The sequence below is a fragment of the Myzus persicae genome, unplaced genomic scaffold (assembly GCF_001856785.1).
Source record: "Myzus persicae strain clone G006 unplaced genomic scaffold, MPER_G0061.0, whole genome shotgun sequence".
Taxonomy (NCBI): domain Eukaryota; kingdom Metazoa; phylum Arthropoda; class Insecta; order Hemiptera; family Aphididae; genus Myzus; species Myzus persicae.
The window spans coordinates 1793643-1813995 of record NW_019100468.1 but is presented as its reverse complement, the minus strand read 5'-3'; the positions used below and the strand labels follow the sequence as shown (position 1 = coordinate 1813995).

The following is a 20353-nucleotide window of genomic DNA, read 5'->3' as shown; positions in this document are numbered from 1 at the left end:
ACTCGCGGTGACGTCGATTCGAGGCAGTGGTCGGCGCATGAATCACCTCGCATCGTACTTTTCACCACTCCCACCTTTTCGCAACACCGTGTACCGCGTACGAATACCGGTAACTAATTCCGGTACCTCCGGTCTTCGTGTACTCACTACTCGTGTCTATTTCGATTTTCAGTATGACAGTCTGTATTTCTGCGATTCCGTTGGTCGCCGTTAACTCGCCGCCCGTTCCCGTTTAACGACATACATAGTTAACAATATTACTGCGACCCGTGCCTACTGATATTACGGCCAGAGCACCGTCCGTTCACTTGTCCGCCGTGTACCTGTGTAGTCGACATTCGATATCGTCGATAATATACAAATATTACTAAATATTTACACGTTACATTTTAGCAGGCGGTATTAGTGTACTTTTGTTTTACATACTCGTTTTTTCAACGTCGCACTTTCGCGTTTTGCACTCGACATCACTCGGCCGTGCCCCATACCGCGCAGTGTGTAATAGTTACCCGTAAGTCACGATGGCCGAAAAAGAAGTGAAAAAATACTCTATGGCCGAGGTCGTCGCAAATGCGAACGCTACGAACCCGTGGATCGTGATCAACGACTCCATATACGACGTCACAGAATTTCTAAACGACGTACGTCCGCCGCCGTTGTACTCGCGGCCAACCCGGTTACGGTACACGTCGTCTAGCCATCGGTTTTAATCCGTTATCTGGGTTTTTGTTTTTGATTACAGCATCCCGGTGGCGAAGAGGTTCTACTGGAACAAGCTGGCAAGGACGCGACCGAGGAGTTTGAAGACGTCGGACACTCCAGTGACGCACGCGAAGTCATGCAAAAATACAAGATTGGTGAACTTATAGAAGTAAGTGTCTAACCTAAACTAACCTTTATTGTTTTTGTATATCGCAGATATAATATTGTGCTGATTGGGGTAATGTCGGTTTCCACTTTGTGCGCACGGTCTTAATGTACACTCAGTACCTATCTAAATTGTGTTTTTTTTTGCTTTCGAGGACAAAATATTGTTGGTCGGTACCTATGCGCATTTATCATTTATTTTCCTTACTTATCTTGATTTCAAACACGGTGTTTGATTGGCTGTTTAATTATTAGTGGTCAAGGTTTGTTGATGTTGGTGTATATATTTGATTTATTATACCTATTCTATATATTGTGATGTATGCCAGAGGTTGTGCGATTTGTTCAATGTCATGTTATTAATTTCATCAATATGGACAGCTCTTTGTAATTTTGGGTGGGTATATAGGCAGTGACGTGCTGCACTTCTTCCCTTCACTTCTAATAACAAGTTTGTTTGAAGTAAAATAATGGGTTGGTCAATCAAATTGTGGTGTTGTATCACAAATAAAGAAAATTTGCGCCACCACTTATTTAAACAATGATAGGTTATATAGTTGTGTATTAGAATATATCTATGTGTTATACTACATTTTTAAATATTATATTTTTTAAATAATTAAACAGTCACAACCTACCTACTGTTATTTAAAAAAAATGTTTCAACAGATAAATTTCTATCTTAAATCTATATATCATTGTTTAGTTTTACGTAAATTACTTGAAATTATGTGTACCTAACTAGGACTTTTTTTCAATGTTTTTAAATAAGTTATTTGTAACATCTTAAAATAACTACATACTTAGAAATAACCAACTTAATTTGTCTACTAATGGCAAATACCTATAGGCTGTCAAAATATTGGACTCCATAGTCTATTAGTGTTAGGTAGGTACTTTAATATTAGCTTATTATGTTTATCATATTTAAAGTAAGTGGATTAGGTACTCCTGGTTTAAATGTATTTATTTTTTCAGTATAATTATTTTATTTTTCTAGTTGTAAGTAATAATATTTTTTGAAATTAGTTATTTATTTGTTTCATATTTATCAAATCATAGTTTATAATCTAAGAATATATCTATATTTTAATAAATAATACCTCTTTAATTGTTATGATTGGTTGAAATTACAATATGAACTATATTGTTTAATAATTATTTTTAATTTTTTAATTAAAGGAGGATAAAAGACAAAATAAGAAACCTGTGAAAAAACCAACACCTGTATCATCAAGTGCATCTGGAGATGATTTTAGGTTAGTAAGATGTGTTAAAAAAATTAATTTACGTATGTGTATTGTTTTATTAGTTTTTATTAGTTTATCAAGTTATTTTTTTATGAAATAATTATGAAAAAGAAATGTAAGTAGGTACCTCAATTATTTTTATAAATTAATAGGTATATACTTTATAGGTACACATTTGTTTACAAAACATGGTTTAAATTTATTTTCAACAAACCACATAATTTGTTGCTTTACTCGAGTAAAACTGAAGTTTAACTTGTTACCTAATTTTTCCTACAAAATAATGAACAAATATGTGTACATATCTCTAAAATTAAATTCATAATATTTTGTTCTATTATCATAAGTGATATGTGCTAAATTGAGGATTAGTTCAGCTTCTGTAATAAATACATATATGTATATGTAATTTTTTTATGAAATAATATCCTAATTTTTAATATTAAGAATAAAATATGTATTATAGTCTAAGAGAAACCATGATTAAGTTGTACTTCTCAGGACATAACATTTTTTTTTATTATACATATTTTTATTTCTAATTTAACTTATATAAGCTAAAATGATAAGAAAATAAAATTTATTTAATAAACTAAAGCTTACTATCAAAGTAAGTGGGATATAAACAACAATTTAATGTAATGATCTTGTTTTACCAGCATTGAATATAGTAGGTATATACTAAACTGAAAATATTTATACATTTTTACATAAAACATAAGTTGTACATATAAAAAATATGTCAATGCTATCCAACTATATTTTACTACTATACAAAAAGTTAACCAGTCAGTTTCTATGTAGTTTTCAAATATAATTATTTTTTTTATTATCCAGTCTATGATATTATATTACTCAGTACCTAAACTGTTTTTTTCTGTGTTTTACATAAATGTAAACTTAATTTAAAAATGGTATCGACCTTGCTCATTTACCATAAATTAGTAATTACTTATAGACTTTAGTTATTGCATTACACTTCATAATTCCTATGTTAACAATAACATTTCCTGTGGGCTGTGATATAGTTGTAGCTGCAATATTACCAACCTCTTAATTATTCAATTAATTTAGTCTTGGTTCATTATAATTTTTTAGTTTTTAGCACAATATATATCCAATAGCATTATGATAGAAATTAAAGATTGTGATTTTTTAAAATTGCTATGTTATTTAATAATTGAGATGGATAACTTATTAGTTATTAGGTACATATTTTTTTTTCATCTAGTATATAATATTATGGTTATGAATGGTTATGACTTATGATTATGTAAGAAAAAGTTTTTTTAATTTATTTTCATGAAAAAAAAATGATAAAAGATATCTAAATATATTTTATGTATGTATACCTATATATTCATTTTATTTTTTTACTTCAGTTTGTCTGAGTTAATATTTTAAGTGCATGTCGGTTTATTGTGTTATTAACTTAATAGTATTTAGAATTGTATTGTATTAATATGTTATAATATATGTACTGCTACATATTTTATTTGCAATAGATAAGTTAAAAATATTTATTAAAAAATTAATGTTAGATTTATTGAAATAAAATTATATTCATACATATGTTGTCATTTTACTCTAATCGTTTTAAGACCTGGTGAATAATGCATGTTTTTTTTTTTATTTTTTTAGTCTTTGGAAATCATGGTTGCTGCCTTTGACGATGGGAGTACTTGCTATCTTTGTTTACCGATACTTTATTGCTTCATAAAAGATTAAAGTAATTTAAGTTAATCATAAAGTTATTATTGTCAACCAAAGTTCTGGGTTAACTCACAAATATTGTCTTTAAGTCCCTTTTGTGTATTTTGTCAGTGGTCAATCATTAAACTACATTCCACTCTATGTTTACTGTTTACATAATGTTTTCATTAATACAATCACAAAACAAGAAAGATTTGTATAGTTTAAAAACTATTAAAACTAAATATTACAATTAATATGACCGATTAAACATAAATATAGTGGCTAGACATGGTAGAAATTAGTAATTCTTGGAATTTAGTATTATTAATGTTTGAATTTTCAAAAATATATATTCATACATACAAAAACTACTGTTTGTGTTTTTAAATATCTACAGTAATAATATATATATTACTATTAATAACCATCAACAATTTTATATTTGATTTAAGATAAGTTTTAAGTTATAGTTAGCTATGTAATTTTACTAGATCTTGATAATTAAAAAAGATTGGTGTTTTAAGAAGAAAACCAGGGTTGTCAAAGTCATAATTAAACCAAGACAACCCTTAAAGGTTTAAGGCTGGATATAATATATAAATTGATCAACTGTTCAAATTATTTAAATATTTTAGGGTTGATTACTTATTAATAAATTTAATTTATTATAATATAGGGATCAGAGATTTGCACCAATAGGGGTGTTAATAATATATTTAAAACTATTTTGGTTTCCACTATAGTTTATGTGAAACTTGTTAATTCAATTATTAAATTTAATTTAAATTCTATGAAGAGATTCTTATAATCATTTTTATTATTTTAGTTCTGGGTTTTCAGTTTTTAGTATAGAAAGGATGGAGCAATAGATGAAGTTCTGTTTTCCAAAAATGTTTAACTAAGGACCAGTAAGTAAGTAGATTCTTAGTCTGAGCTTATAACATTCCGGTATTTAATGGAAAATTCAAGGTTTCATTCTTATGAACTAAATTTATTGTATTCATCCCTCATTTTAAAATGTAGTAATAGTATTTTAATATTATTTAAAATGTTAAGAGTAAAATATTGGATTGTTGGAGTGTAAACAAATGGTAAAAAGGTTTTTTAAGTAACATAAGTTTAAATTTGAAGTTTGTTAAAATTTAAATAGGGTTGCAGTTGTACATAGCAAAATGTATTTGTCAAGTAAGAACAACATTTTCATCCACGTAATGTTTCTAATTTAATTTTGACTCACAAACTACACTTATAAAGACTATAAATTATAATGTAAAAACAATGAATTGGCAAGCAAATGGGATTATAGTGAACAATAAAAAAAAAAAAACTAATTAATTATGACTACATTTTCTTGTTTACTGTACCAAAACTAAAATATAATTAAAAAATTTTAAGTTTTCTTTTCATAGGGTAATTTGTTTACTTTCCTAATGGGTCATGAGGTGTTATTAAAAAGTCCCTCCCGTAGTTTCAAAAAAATATTTCCTTAGATACCTCTCAAGATTATCTAACATTTTAAACATTATTTCAAATTGCTTTCAATTTTATAAACAATCGAACCACTACCTATATACCTACATGTGTGATTTTTAAAATTATGAAATCATTAGAATTTGTAGCTAGTACGTAAGTACTAAGTAGGTAGGTACTTACCTGCACATACAAACAGAAAAACCATAAAATATCAAAGGTAGTGTTTAAAAATTAAAAATTTTAATTCCAATCAGAGTTGAAAAATATGTAAGTAATACTTGATAAAATTAAATATAAGTAGCATAAATAATACATATTTAGTTAACTAGAGTACGGATTTTTAGGTTCAACAAATTGAAAAATAATGGTAATATTCTCTAAAAAAAAAACTAAAAATATTCTTCTTTTATTCTTTCAAAAATGAGTATAATTTGTACTTTCAAATTGTTATTATGTTTACTGAATTAAAATGTAAGGTTTGAAATTTTTTTTAAATAAACCAGTAATAATATAATATTATTATTTATCGTTCTAAATCTTTTGCTCAAACAAAATGTGTTGCCCGGCGAATTATATAGGCAAAATAGGTACATTACTGATGAGTTCATAGTTAGGTTAGGTTTTTGTCCATAGTTACATTTTAACTTAATACAAGGATTTCGGATACTCGAAAAATGATTGCGCACAATCCAAGACAGCCCGTACCAAGCCGTTATCACCTTAATCCACATTTCTTTGCTCCATTAACTGTGTGCGAGAAATAACCACTTTCTCCTGGTGAACGGAGTATAATATAGTTATGAATGTATGATAAATGTAGGTATCCGATATTGTATATGCAGTCAAATACGAGAATATCTGAACGCAACAAAAAATCGATAAGACTACGTGTGTCAGGTGTGTGAAAAATGTTTAAATTAAAACAGAATGTGCTACAAATTATGTTAATTCCAAGATAATAAAATTAAAATGTCAATTACATCTAAGAATAGACAATGATTTTTACAGTTAGAAGAAATTTCGACGTATTCACATGGTTTATTTGCTTGTTTAGACTAACTTAATATTATATTTTATACTTCAAAAAGGTCCATTACCCAGAAAACGTTAAGAACATCTGGAGGACTCTAGTCTCTAAATAAACCTGTCAGGTATGAGGTATACGAGAATCGTAGAACTGAAGTAGACCCAGGAATTAAGACGGTTTCGTGTTTACCATCCGGAGGGTTTATACAATCGCCCCTGCATTTGTTAGAAGCTACTCGCTAATCTCCGTAACCACTTAACCTGCAATTTATTGGCATCAAATTTCTTGAGACTGGCTTGGCAGTATTTATACCTTCGTTTTTCAACCTATATAGGAATTATAAGTTGATGTAGGGTTGCTCACACTGGAATTTCGTTTTGGATCTCTAAAATTGAATATTTTTTTTATTAAAGCATATGGTTGGCAGAGTTGCCATTGGTTGCAGAAATAAAAAAGTGTTGTATATAATCTAGATAACCTAGATGGGTAACAGCAAATTGCGGATTGGATTTAGCAATTGGTATATTTTTATAAAGTGGTTTTAACTACTCACTCTTTAAACTTTTCTGATATTCATGTTACAGCAATTGAGCAATTTCTAAGATTTTTAGAACCAATCGTGTAGTTTTGAGTACATAAGCTAAACGAACATAAATTTGGTTTTAAGCTAGTTCCTTTAATCGAGGCCATGTAAAACGTGACTATTTGCATGCTTGTACCTGATTTGCCACAGTAACGTCAGTAACCAATGGAAATCAAAAAAAGGATTCAGTTTCCACAATGAATCTCAAAATCCTTGTTTGAGGACAAAGGGCTGAACTACTGAGTATTGGGTAAATGTATGTCTGCGTAATAATAATCATGGTTGGGATTTTATTGCACATTAACACTTAAAATTGCATAAATATGCACTATAATATAAACTTAAATATTACTAAATATGCAAAAGAACAACAAATTATGTCAACATATAGTGTAGTTACTAGTAAGTATGATACTGACTTGGAAAATTGTTTGAAGTTAATAGTTAATAGTGTTGATAGTTGATACGTATTATTGCTACACTTTGATAACTACAATATTGTACCTATTATATCTTCATTTTTCATCCACTGAGTTCCAGGCTCCAGCTGCATATAAACACTTGTATTTATTCGAATCTAGCCTATTTAGATCTCTGTATATGTTATGACTTATGGGTATATAAGTTGTATTATTATTAAAAATATATACGTACGTGATAAGTATTTTCATATAATAGGTACTTAAACATATTAACATTTATACAATTTTAAATCGCTTATGAAAATATTAATTTATTACGTATTACGATACAACGAAAAAATGATATTAAGGATTTATAGTGTATGGGTATTCGAATACTACCTATAAAATATTATAAAATTTTGCAGCAGAGCGCTAGGGCCGCCTATGCTTTCCTGTTAAACGTACTTTGATTATGGATGTATTTTTGTAAAATAAATATCTACACATTTGTTCTATTCCTATATTATTATAAAATACAGAAAAAAGGTAGTTAAATAATTTCAAAGGTAGTTCTTAATGATTTCTAAAAAAATGTGAACAAAGAATAAAAAAATATATATAGAATAACACACTCCTATGCAAAATAGTACTTTTTCAAAATGTACTATTTCCTTAAATTATGTTAAGTTGTACTATTGCAGAATGGAAGTATAGTACGTTTTATAATAATCAATTAACTTAGACATTACATTTAGGGCTTTACACTTCAATATAATACTTAGGGGACATAACAACAATGTTTATTACAATTTTATCATTTTTTTGGTAAAATTACAATATCTCTAAACTAGTTCAGTAGTAATAGTTTGTAAGTTGTAACAAAAATCCATAAAAAATAAAAAATGTGAAAATGGAAATAGTAGTTATGGATTGTTTGATCAATTTACAATGATGTGTGTTTATTTTTTTTCAGCATCTTTTCAGGTAGGAAAGTGAATCTAGTTGGTGCTTTTGTGGGTCAAAAGTGAAAATTCTCAAGATAAAACACAAACTCAGTTTTTGAAAAAATCGATTTTATTTTTTGGTTTATTGTCAAAAAAAATAACCGTAAGGAAGTTGATAGGTATTAGGTACATGAATATTTTCAAAATATTTTGGAATTTTTAGAATTATATAAGGGTATAAGAAAATTTCGATTCATATTAGTTATTTCATAATGTTATTATCGACAAAAAATTTTTTATTCTCTCAATTGACTTGAAAATTTAATACATTAGGTTCCTCATAAATTGTTGTTAGTGGCAATTCTGATAGAAAAATACTAAATCATCATTAATACTATTAATAGAGTATCAATAATATTCTATCGTTTGGTAATTTTGACATTATACAATATTGTAGGCATGTAATACACATTATTTACATCATTTTATATTTATTAGTATATAATAGTATATTTATATACATATAGGTATCTAAAATTTGGTAGGTACTCTTCGATACTAATACTACCTACAGGCTACTACAGTACAAAATGTAAATTAATATCTAAAAAAAACACCAAATTTTTCTTTTTATCGTCCTTTTTTATGACTCCTTTAAATTTATAGACGCCCAAAGGCACTTGCCCCATTAATCCCCCTCCTTGGGAACGCCATGCATCTAATTGTTCTTCATTATTAATTATCTGTGTACTATACTACAACTATGGTTGTATTACCTTGAATCATGTACAAGAACGTTATCCAAGATTATAACATGGACGTATATAAGGTCAGATTAGGTCCTATAAACGTCTCTGAATTATGTATAATATATTAGAATATTATAGAGTATTAGTGTATTGCCATCATGCAATCCTGTAGTATTACTTTATGATAGATAATTACAGTAATGTTTAGTGCTTACTTTACGTTACAATTATTAATTAATGATCATAATTATTGAAATATTGTCATAACTCGCTGAACGGTGCGCTCTCTGGTGGCAGCGGTCGGTAAATTAAATATTTTAATCGTGCGCTCGTGGCCGCACTGTTTCCCGGTGTAAACAACAACAACACAGCGAGTTAACCATACATTTTCCTGGCCGCCTTTTCGACGATATTTTTTCGGAGCCAAAACTCGATTTTTATCAGTCTCGTACGGGAACCGTTTTTTTCGCGCTCTAAACAAATCGTCGGCGAATTATCGTGTCTAGTCTCATACTTGGTGCAGTTTTCTCTACTACTGTAGAGATCAGTAGCGCTGACGCACACGCTCACGTACACACCCGCTCGCTCCTTCGCACGCATCCACTTCCGAGTTCCGACTGCACTATGATGGCAGAGAATTCAGTTGCACTTGTAACCAGCAGCAGCAACAACAAGAGTTTTGCCGGCGAGACGTCCGAACAAAGTGTGTAGAGACGGCGTACAGTGTTTTATCTGCTCGTACGAAGACGTTTTTTAAATTTTCGACATGTTTGCAGAGATCCCGATGAAAGATGAGTCATTCAGGAAATTGCGCGAGACGTTTGTCATTCAAAGCAAAATCGGTGCCGGCACGTTTAGCAAGGTGTATCTGGCCTACGCGAGGGGCGACGCCGAGAAGAAACGGTATGCCATCAAGCATATCAAGCAAACGACACACCCTGAGAAGTTACGCCGCGAAATTTTTTGTCTACTGAAGATCGGGTGAGAGAAAAGAGAATATTTTTTATACAGTTGTACAGACCTATATAAAGGCGGGCACTCATTGTTTGCTGTGAGCTGTGGATTAGAGACATAATAAAGATGTTTCTATCACAGTATCACAGTATATCACTGACACCTGAGTTATAGTTTTCTGTTAGATATTATGTTAATTATATTCATATGACCTGATTAAGAGTTAAATTAAAATCTATCTGATCATTGGCCTTACACATTAATTTTACCTTGAAATTCAATTATTGACCAAACTTAATGTTTTTATATTTATTTTAATCATGAAGTTAATACGTTTTCAATACTTTTCTAGGGGACAAGATAATGTTATGGGATTAGTAACCTCATTACGAATTGGAAGTTCTGTTTGTTTGGTGATGCCTTATATCAAGCATGACCATCCATTGGTAAATAATTAGTTTTATATATTGTATTATAGTATACCTATGCATGTATTAATGAATAAATTAAATTAAACAAAATCCTAATATTGGTTTAAAATTCTATACCTTATTTATGAGTAATTAAGTATTTGTGGTTTTTCAGACTTATTTATGTACAATGGATGCTAATGAAATGCGATTGTACATTAAAAACCTATTAATTGCATTAAAAAGGATACATTCTTTCAATATTGTTCACAGAGATGTGAAACCTAGCAATTTTTTGTATAATCGTTCAACTTCAACGTAAGTATTAACATTTTTATTTATATAATTTTGCAATGTAATCATATTTGTGATTGTGACTTTGAATTTCCTAGTTTCATGCTCACTGATTTTGGACTTGCTCATCCTAACATTAACCCCACTAGGCGTAAGGAAATAAAAAATTTGACTGATAATAAGTCTGATACGTCCTCATACAAACAAAAAAGTTCAAGCTGTGACCTCAAAGTAATGAATTTTTATATCGGTGTTAATTATATACCATTTATAATGTAATTAAAACTAATTTTTTTTTTAAATTGTCTTAGGTTAACCATCAACGATCGAGTTCAGTTGGAACCATACGATTAAGTTCTTATCAAAAACGTATCCTTCAAAACATAGCAGATGACACCAACTCTATACCTCATGGATGTAATTTAAGGAAAAGAACCAAACTAATGATGCCTAAAGAACCATTACTAAAGGAAAATTCACCGATAAAAAAACAATTAGATGTTCCTAAAAATATTAATTCTAGTAATCCAAATGCCATGAATAGTTTATTCCATGTTAGTATATTGCTAACTCAGATAACTTTGAAGAGTAATGTATATTTTTTTGTTAAATTCATGTGTTGTGTTTTTTTAAATAGGAGAAAAATAGTTTTGCTGTTCCTAAAGTGCAACGTCTTACATGTGATTGTGTAGGAAAATTAAAAGTTTGCAATGTTTGTATAAAAAGACCAGAAATGAAGGCTCCTCGAGCAGGGACACCAGGGTTTCGAGCTCCTGAAGTCCTTTTAAAATACAAATATCAAAATACTGGTAAGTGATGAAGAAAATGTCAATATAAATAATTTTTGATCCAATAAATGTGTTTTATACTTTTGTGTATAATATTTAAAATATATGTTTAACTATTTGATATGTGTTTATAGCTCTTGATATCTGGTCAGTTGGAGTCATTATGTTAGAAGCTATGAGCCGCTGTTTCCCTTTCTTTAGTGCAGAGAATGATTCTACATGTTTGGCTGAAATGATAACTGTTTTTGGGGATAGAGCCATTAAAAATTTAGCCAAAATGTTAGGTTAGTGTTCATATTTATAATGTATATTACTTATTATTTTTTCTAATTATCTCATGATCTTTTTTATATCAGGTCGTAATGTTATTTGTGAAGTTCAAAAACCTCCACTTGATCTTCGGGCAATTTGTCGTCTTTTATGCCATCGATCAAGTGTACAGACCTTAAATCCAACGGCTGTTTCTTCAAGTGATGGTTTGGAAACTTGTAGTTTTTGTACAAAACCAATACGACTATCTGGCTGTGAAGTTTTTTCAGATAGTTGTAGCTGTTACTTAAATGTTGCTGATGATTTTCCTTATCCTGCGTATGATCTCCTTAAAAAATTGTTATGTTTGAATCCAGTGACTCGAATAACAGCAGATATTGCATTGAAACATCCATTCTTTAAAATGAATGAAAAAAAAATTTAAACTTAATTAATTTATGGTTTTAATTTTGTTAATTATTTATTAAATTAAAATTTTCCATTTTTACATTTTAAATTGCACTTTTTGCAATATGTAAAATTATTTAACTATTAAAAAATCCATTATTAAATTAAATTTATACAAACAAATTTTGAAACAATTGAATTTATGTTGTGTAGTTATTCTTTTTCGTTAATACCCAATTTTTATTTCTAATTGTATTAACATATTAATCTGAAAAAATTTTGAACGAGGTATGTATAGTTTTTATAATGTATTTGTCTGTTTAATAGTAAGAATTAGATTTTAAAAAAAACCTAGTCACACTTTTTATTATTTATTTATTAAACTTTTGATTTATACAAATATAAACTAAACTTCTTAATTGTTGAAATTATACATAATTGATCATATTACTTAGAATATTATTAATTTATAGAAGCAATGTATTTTTATTCAAATTAAGGTTTACTTGACTTGTTTACATATTTTGGGAATTTAAATATAAAATATGTAGCCAATACATGATACAATTTATCTTCAGATAGTTGTAACTAGGGCTAGAATTAACATTAAATATGCAATAGTAAGATATGCCTCCTATACTCTGTTCAAAATTAGATCATTACCTGATGGCTGATTTTTCCAAAGCACTGGTCTTGCTCGATGACTTGGTAGGGGAGGGGAAGTGTCTGACCGCCATTCGACAAAAACTTGTCGCCGCCGGGTAATGATCTTATTTTGATAAGAGTATAGTTGATTTATTTATGCTCAAAATTTCTATGTTAAATATATTAAAATTGACCAATATTTTCCAAACTATCAGTAAGTGAAAATATTTTATAATTTCATGGCAAATTGAATAAAGTTACTGTTTATGTAATTTAAATTATTTTTGTTACTCTTATAAATAAACCAACAGAATTTAAGTTCATGAACATAAATTCATGTTAATGTTTTTTTTCATTAAATTCATAATTAATGATTTTATGAAATTGAAATCATGACATAATCATACCTTTAACATCACTTTCTTTAAAATAAACCATAATTAAATATTTTTAATTTTATATAATAAATAATTAATTTATGTCTCAAATATGCAATAATATGCATTATAATTGAATAATGCTAAGTAAATCTAGATTGTGTACATCAATATGAAGTAATTCTTGAACATAAGTTACTGATCAAATAGTTAAAAGTACGGCATAATGCATAATAGAAATTCTAAGCCCTAGTTATACATAATCGATAAGTACTTTATTCTTGTTTACATGTTATTATTTTTTTTTAAGACCACTGAAGCAAAGGATTTGTTCATGTTTTCAATTAACAGTTTGTTAAAAATGAAATTATTATTTATTAATACCTAATATTTTAAATCAATAATATGATTGTATTATTAATATTTTATAATAAAAGTTAAGACTATTATTTTACATTTATGTAGCCCATTAATGAATAGATAAATTATTATTATTGTTCAAATTTATTACTATTTTTTTTTATATATTGTATTGTGTTTATGCTTACTTATGTAAATTACGTGTTATTGAATAGCTGAACATTCACTCAAGTGTAGTTAATTCTGATAAGATAGAATTTGGTTAGAGACATTGAATGTTTTGCTTGTTGTAGGCCGTTAGGTAATGCTGTGTATGTGGTTATTTTTGTGTACATTACTTTAAATTTTTCTAGTCTATTACAATACTAAGTTAATTGTGTATGTAATAAAAATTGTATTTATTAAGTTCAGGGTTGTAACATGTTTAAATTGTTTAAAACAAACATATTTTTTGTTGTAAACATTGTGTTCCAACCTTAAAAGAAAATCAATTGAACTGATTTTATTTTATTGATTTTTTTTATTATTGTATGTAATTGTAAAGTTGAAATAATATTTATTGATCCTTTTGATAAGTAGCATATTCTGTATATTACAGCCGTTATGTGGGATTTGTAACTATGATAAGGGTAAAAATTAAAAGACTGTTCAATTTAAATGTTTAATTTCTTACGGTATTGAGGTGTGGTTATTTTTTATTATGTTGTCATGATAAATGCATTATTAATGTAGTTTCATTGTTATTAAGTACTGTTGTATATATATATCATCTTTGTCATGATGTATAGTATATAAAATATGTACTCTTTAGTCATAAATGAATTATTTTAGTAATAATTTACTTGATATTATAAACACTCGATCCAGAAATTAACTTATTTTGTTTATTTTATTTTAGTCAAAAATACTTAATTTATACCTATGTATTTGTTGTTTTTTTTTTTTGTGTGTGAGTGAATTGTGTTTTTAATAGTTATTAGAAATGTATTTGTCCAATAGACAATAGTTACCATTCATGAATAGATTACTTTTTAACTGTTAAATTATTCATAGTGTACCTGCATATTGTAGTCATGAAAATGTCTCCATTACCCATTTTATGTTCAACGTAGCAGTATTAATGTTTTTTGAAATAAACTTTACTTACATATAAAATCGCCTGTTTTGTTTGAACTAAGAAATGAACTTACAGTTAAGTGTTGCATCTACCTTATTTAAATTTGAAAATTGCATAGCATCACTATCAGAAATATAGACAATACTCATATAATACCTATTTAGTAATAGTTCCTAGTTAAATAATTTTTATAAAACCTTTTCTTTTTACAGTTCTGCATTTTTGGTGTGCAATTGGTTTGGTGCATTTCCTATTGTATATGATAAAAATAATAGCTCGTTCTCAATGTCAAAATGTGGCCTGTTATTAACTTTCGTACACATCTTGATTGTTGGACTACAAATACACACGCATTTAACGATGTTATTTTTTGGAGCTATAAAGAAAACGTCGGCCGTCACGTCTATCGTGTTGAGCACAAACGGAATCGGATTGTTGTGCATGTTACTGAGAAGAATAGCGTTTGTGAAGGATACAGTTAGATGTTACAACAGCTTGTCCGAATGGCCAATCGAAATGTCGGTGCGAAAATCGTCAATTGTAGTTCTGTACGCCAGCTCAGTGGCAGTGCTAATCGAATTCGTCGGAGATAACATCGATAGGTGTGTAGGTAACGACCTAAGTCGCATATCGTTATTATTTTTATTTTTTGGATATGTGTAGAGGAGCAGGGATACCCGGCAAGAGGAAGCGGGCAGGTGGGTGCAATGCACCATCGAAAAAAATATTTTTTTAATAATTTGGACTTTTTAATAAATAATAAAATATAAAATTCTTTCTTTGTTATTTTATTTCCATGATTGTGGTCAATATAGTGAAATACTGAAATTTAAAAAAACTGTCGTTGGTACTTTGATATTGACATACTTAGGTACAGCCATGAAAGTTCAGAAATACCATTGGGATTTTAATTTTACCGACGTCGACATCTTATTTTTTTAACGCATTTTATCAATGATGACATGGCGTCGTAAATGAGACTACAGTCTACAGAGTTATACTTTGTCACGTGTACTTTTTTCTGATGACTGTGGGTGACTGTGTGAGACGTGAGTCTTAGGGTCGGGGAGACGTTGAAAAAAATTGAAGAATAATGACAATATTAATGATACAATATATGACACAAATAAACACATTGTGAAGTGTGAATTAAAAACCTACACCACGATAACGAGTTTTCTGCGGTTGATGACTCGACGATTATTGAAAAATAAAATAAAAAACAAATATGAACGGAGAGACGTAGTTTCCAATTTCCGGGGTTACGCACCGCTCCAAGAAAAATGCAAACTCTATGCAGTTAATTGGCATGAAAAATGAAAATGAAATTGGGTATTTTGTTTTATTATGATTATTTTTCACTGGAAGAAAAACAAGGGATCTATCATCCCGGGAGTCGGAAATATCCCAATGTTCGGAAATTGCTATCCATTGCACGTTAACCTACCTACATCGCATATTATATTATTAATATATATAGTATATATGTAGGTTTACATATTAGTCATTTTTACCCATGTAATTATAATATGATTATTCATAGCATTCGAAATGTTTTGTAAATATAGGCACACAAAAAACAAGCCCATGAACTTGGACAACATCACTACGTATGCGTTTTTGGGTTTCGAAATGCAATTTATTCACACTTTCCACGTGATTGGTCGGTTGTACAGCGATTTGAACGGCTACGTCGAGTCGGGCTTAATCGACGACTTGGAACGGACACGTCAAGCCCGACAACGGAATCTCGTGTTGTACACGTTTTGCAAAAAGTTCAACTCGCACTACAACATGGACTTGATCGTACTCTTTTCGTGCTACCAATTGTACGTGTTGTTGGTGCTGTTTAAGCTCATGAATAACCTGGCCACGAGCATTGCGACGGAAAAGTAAATTGTAAAACTTACTCACTGACCAGCACCATATAATGTACTAACTACTAATAACCACGGTTTAATATACATATCCGTGTTAATAATGAATATAATTATATCACTGCTATTTACTATAGGTAGTTGTCTGAGTCACTAATTGGCGAGTAATTGCATGCGATTTTGTCTGCGACCCGACTACCCTCGATTGGTAATCGCTTCTGAAATATAATGTGCACAGATTTAACTTTTTTTTGTATTTAAAATGAATTTAAACTATTCAAATCTTTAAAAGTACCTACTACCTACACGTCGCAGTTGTACAATTCTTTCGGTCGCACTCGGCAATAATTAATGAATGTTTTCATAACAATTGATTCGTTGACGAATCCAGTCTTTGTACTGTTTTATAGACCTTAGCTAGGTACCTATGCAAATGCAAGCACGTTCACAAAAAAAAATTTTTTTTGGGAGAGGGGAAACAAATTGTCACCGACCAGTTATTGTAGTTATCGATGATTGATATAAATAAATTACACAACTATTAATTTTCGCCCTCCCCCCCCCACCCCTGTATACGTGCCTGTACCTATGTATGGCGTAAATCGGTGGATAATACTGTAACAATTGTGTAATATCCTTGATTAAAAAGAATAAATTAACAAAAGTTAATTCTGAACGCTTACATGCATCCAATACAACCAAATATTTTATTAAAGCATGAAAAATATGCTTTCGGGATAAAGTAAATTCTCAAATCCACAAATAAACGAAAAATTAGCGAAATAATTTTCGTTTGTCACTTTTAAAAAATAAACAAAATAATATTAAACGAATTTTGATCAAATGTTTAAGTATAATATTCTGATTTTCACCAGACAAATCTGTGAAAAAAAATCATCCAAGTGGGATGAGAGGGAAAGGGCTGGGAAAACGTAGGTACGTAAAATTTCACCATTTATAGTAAATATCTATTAAAAATTAAAATACATTGATGTACAACTCTTACTGTCCATAGGTACCTATTAAATTATACACCCCCCCCCCCCCCNCCCCCCCCCCAACTCGACCACCGATATTAATAGTAAATTATGTTTTAGTTTTATTTACAACTTTGTAAGCTTGAAAGTACTTATCAGAATAATACGTATGACAAGATTATCTGTGGTTTTTATTTACTTAATAGAATCAAGTTCATATTTACACAACAAGGTAATGTATTATGTAAAGTATTATTTACTTTAGTCTTTAATCTATATTCTATATGACTATTGAGTGCAGTTATTAGTTAACTATACACCTAATGTATCATAAATAATTGTTGAGAGTTTCAGTACTCTAAATTTGATACTTTTAAATTACCTAAATTGGAGCGTTTTGTCGTTGGTTGGCTTTACATAAATTATATGAAAATAAGAACATTTGACACCGAAAATAGGGTGAGAATTAAAGTAGGTATGAGACGATGGAGGACTTCTTCTACTCAAAATAATGATTACAGATATAAAACAGATCCATAACATTTATAAATATATTTTACTTGATGTTATATTGTGAGCTTAGAATCTAAACAAGTGAGTACATGTTCTTAATATTAAATTTGATTATTTACTTGTTTAGAGCGTTTTTACATTTCATCATATATTACGCAATAGAGTGAATTGTCTGAAGCACCAAACCAAAGAACAGGTGACTAAGGTGACTTATTAAATCTTTGTGCAAGCCATACTTCTTGGTTTGTTATTTTTGTCTGTTGCACGTGTGAATAATATTAGTGAAAACAAGGAAGTATAATATCTTCAAGCAATATAGCTATAATATTTTTTATTCAAGCTAAACGCTAAACACTATAGGTATATACGATATACTACTACTCTAGCTATTTATTTCTCATTTGCCACAACTTCGCTCGCATATCAGTTATCAGTAGTTTTGTTAGGTTGAGTAATGACGTGTACTTAAGGATAAGGTAATTTAAGTTAAGCGGAACGGTAGTGGACAGTTATTTTAGCCAAAACACACCAATCTTTTGTCCATTATGCTGATCGACCTAGTTTGCCATGTACTTTTAAAAACTGATTTGAATTTGTCATTATGTCTTCTTGAGATCAGTCAGTCCACTTTTTCCAATTTAACCCCCCGAAAACTTAAAATTTAGTTTGAATATTTTTAAATTTAAATATTTTTTACTTAGATAATAATATAATTTCATATTACAGATAAAAAATGAATAAGTTTTATTTTGAAAAATTGACAAATTAAATTAAAAATGTATACCTACATTATTTATAATTTATCCAAACGAATCATGGTTATTTAGTCATTTATGAGACCAAAGCATGTTGTTATAATAATTATAAAAACAATTACTATTATTTACCGAGGTTTGCTAATTAATTCAAATATTGATAGTGTAAAATTAATTAATTTTTTTTCACAGGTTTATTTGTTTTTGAATGAACTGAATGCTACAGAAGTAAATATATCAGCGAATGATTGCTTCGACGTTAATAAAAAGTTTTTATATTCTGTAAGTTTTACAACAAAATTTCACTGTTAATCATCATCTAAATAAATTCATAAATTATAACTTAATCTTATGTGTAATGTCAACAGTTAAATATTTTAAAACTTAATTTCATAGTCCAATAGTAATACAAATTAAATAAAATAGTAAAATATTTCTTTTAAATTTATCTTTGATTCGATTCGACAACTTCTCCATTAGAGTAACATAAATATAAGTTAAAATATCTAATAATTAAAAAGTGGATTTGATACACTTACAATTAATGCTCATGAATACCATTATGATTTTCATGGATGAATAACAACATAATATATGTATTATTTTACTATTTGAGTGAGTCGAACGCATGTCAACGTTTCTATAGAAAAACTATATAAACCATTTTTTAATGCCGTTTTGTTTGTTTTTCATAAATATGTTTTACCGCTGATAATAATCGGTATAGCATATTTTTAATTGTTGGTTTTAAAAAGTCATGAATTCAAAAGTTCTTATAAATTAATTTTATTTGCAAATATTACATTATTGTACATTTGTACATATACACTAATTTGTACTAGCATTGCATTTATAATAAACAATAATTAAAAATCAATGATGTTATAATGCTTTAACATCAAGGTAAGTTGTATAGGTATTAGAGTTTATGATAATTTTACATTTTTACACATCTTCAGATACCTATATAAATTATCTAATTTAAAGTGATTTAACGACTGATAATTATGATATTTATAGAATATTAATTGAGAAACTTTATAAACATAATTCATTTTTATTCTTACAGGTATCTAGTTCTATTGTTGGGTTCATCGTTCTGGTTGTATCTTTTTTATGTAATCGATTTTAAAGTAGGTATTACAATATATTGTACAATGTACATCTACCACAGTGTTATAACGATATATTTTTTTTTACATATTTTTTACACCAACAACTATAGCCGATAATATAATTATACAATTATTTGCATTTATATGTATGTACCTATATATGAGTTACATCATAAACTAGTGGAGTTTTGTTTCATTAATAAATAAAAAGTATAATATAAAATCGTATGATGAATTACAATAATTGTATTCTTTATCAGAATTAAAGATAACAGGTTCATAATACTATTTGTAATTATATTAGTTATTAGTTATTACCTATATTTGTGTAACTAAAAATGGATAACCGATAATACCATTTGACGAGGTCTTTTTAAGCATAAAAATATATACTTTATACATATAACACTGTGACCTTAATAATAGTCTTGTTATAGATTAACTAAAAGTAAATTCTTAGTTTGATACCTACTTATACAGAGTGGGTCACGGGTATAGGGCCAAACATATATAGACATAACT

At 28.7% G+C, this 20353-nt stretch overlaps 3 protein-coding genes across 4 annotated transcripts; all 3 read left to right on the top strand.

Annotated features, from left to right (window-relative positions):
• LOC111028811 (cytochrome b5-like) lies at positions 1-4180 on the top strand. Its single transcript, XM_022307604.1, has 4 exons — positions 1-641; positions 743-871; positions 2050-2126; positions 3759-4180. Exons 1-4 carry the CDS (start codon positions 522-524, stop codon positions 3835-3837), a joined length of 405 nt encoding a protein of 134 aa, XP_022163296.1. The 5' UTR covers positions 1-521; the 3' UTR covers positions 3838-4180.
• Positions 4181-9331: 5151 nt separating this feature from the next.
• Positions 9332-12189, top strand: LOC111028514 (cell division cycle 7-related protein kinase-like). Its single transcript, XM_022307223.1, has 9 exons — positions 9332-9695; positions 9769-9973; positions 10299-10392; positions 10532-10674; positions 10749-10881; positions 10962-11204; positions 11288-11459; positions 11573-11722; positions 11795-12189. The coding sequence occupies exons 1-9, from the start codon at positions 9617-9619 to the stop codon at positions 12130-12132; spliced, it is 1557 nt and encodes a 518-aa protein (XP_022162915.1). The 5' UTR covers positions 9332-9616; the 3' UTR covers positions 12133-12189.
• A 2185-nt stretch (positions 12190-14374) lies between these two features.
• LOC111028667 lies at positions 14375-20351 on the top strand. 2 transcript variants are annotated; one of them, XM_022307432.1, is made up of 7 exons: positions 14375-14668; positions 14807-15196; positions 16163-16486; positions 17569-17680; positions 18089-18157; positions 18909-18998; positions 19786-20351. In XM_022307432.1, exons 1-7 carry the CDS (start codon positions 14658-14660, stop codon positions 19846-19848), a joined length of 1059 nt encoding a protein of 352 aa, XP_022163124.1. In that variant the 5' UTR covers positions 14375-14657; the 3' UTR covers positions 19849-20351. The 2 variants fall into 2 exon arrangements, with proteins under 2 accessions (XP_022163124.1, XP_022163194.1); XM_022307502.1 differs by lacking the exon at positions 18089-18157 and having other exon boundaries at positions 19786-19963.
• The last annotated feature ends 2 nt before the right edge of the window (positions 20352-20353 follow it).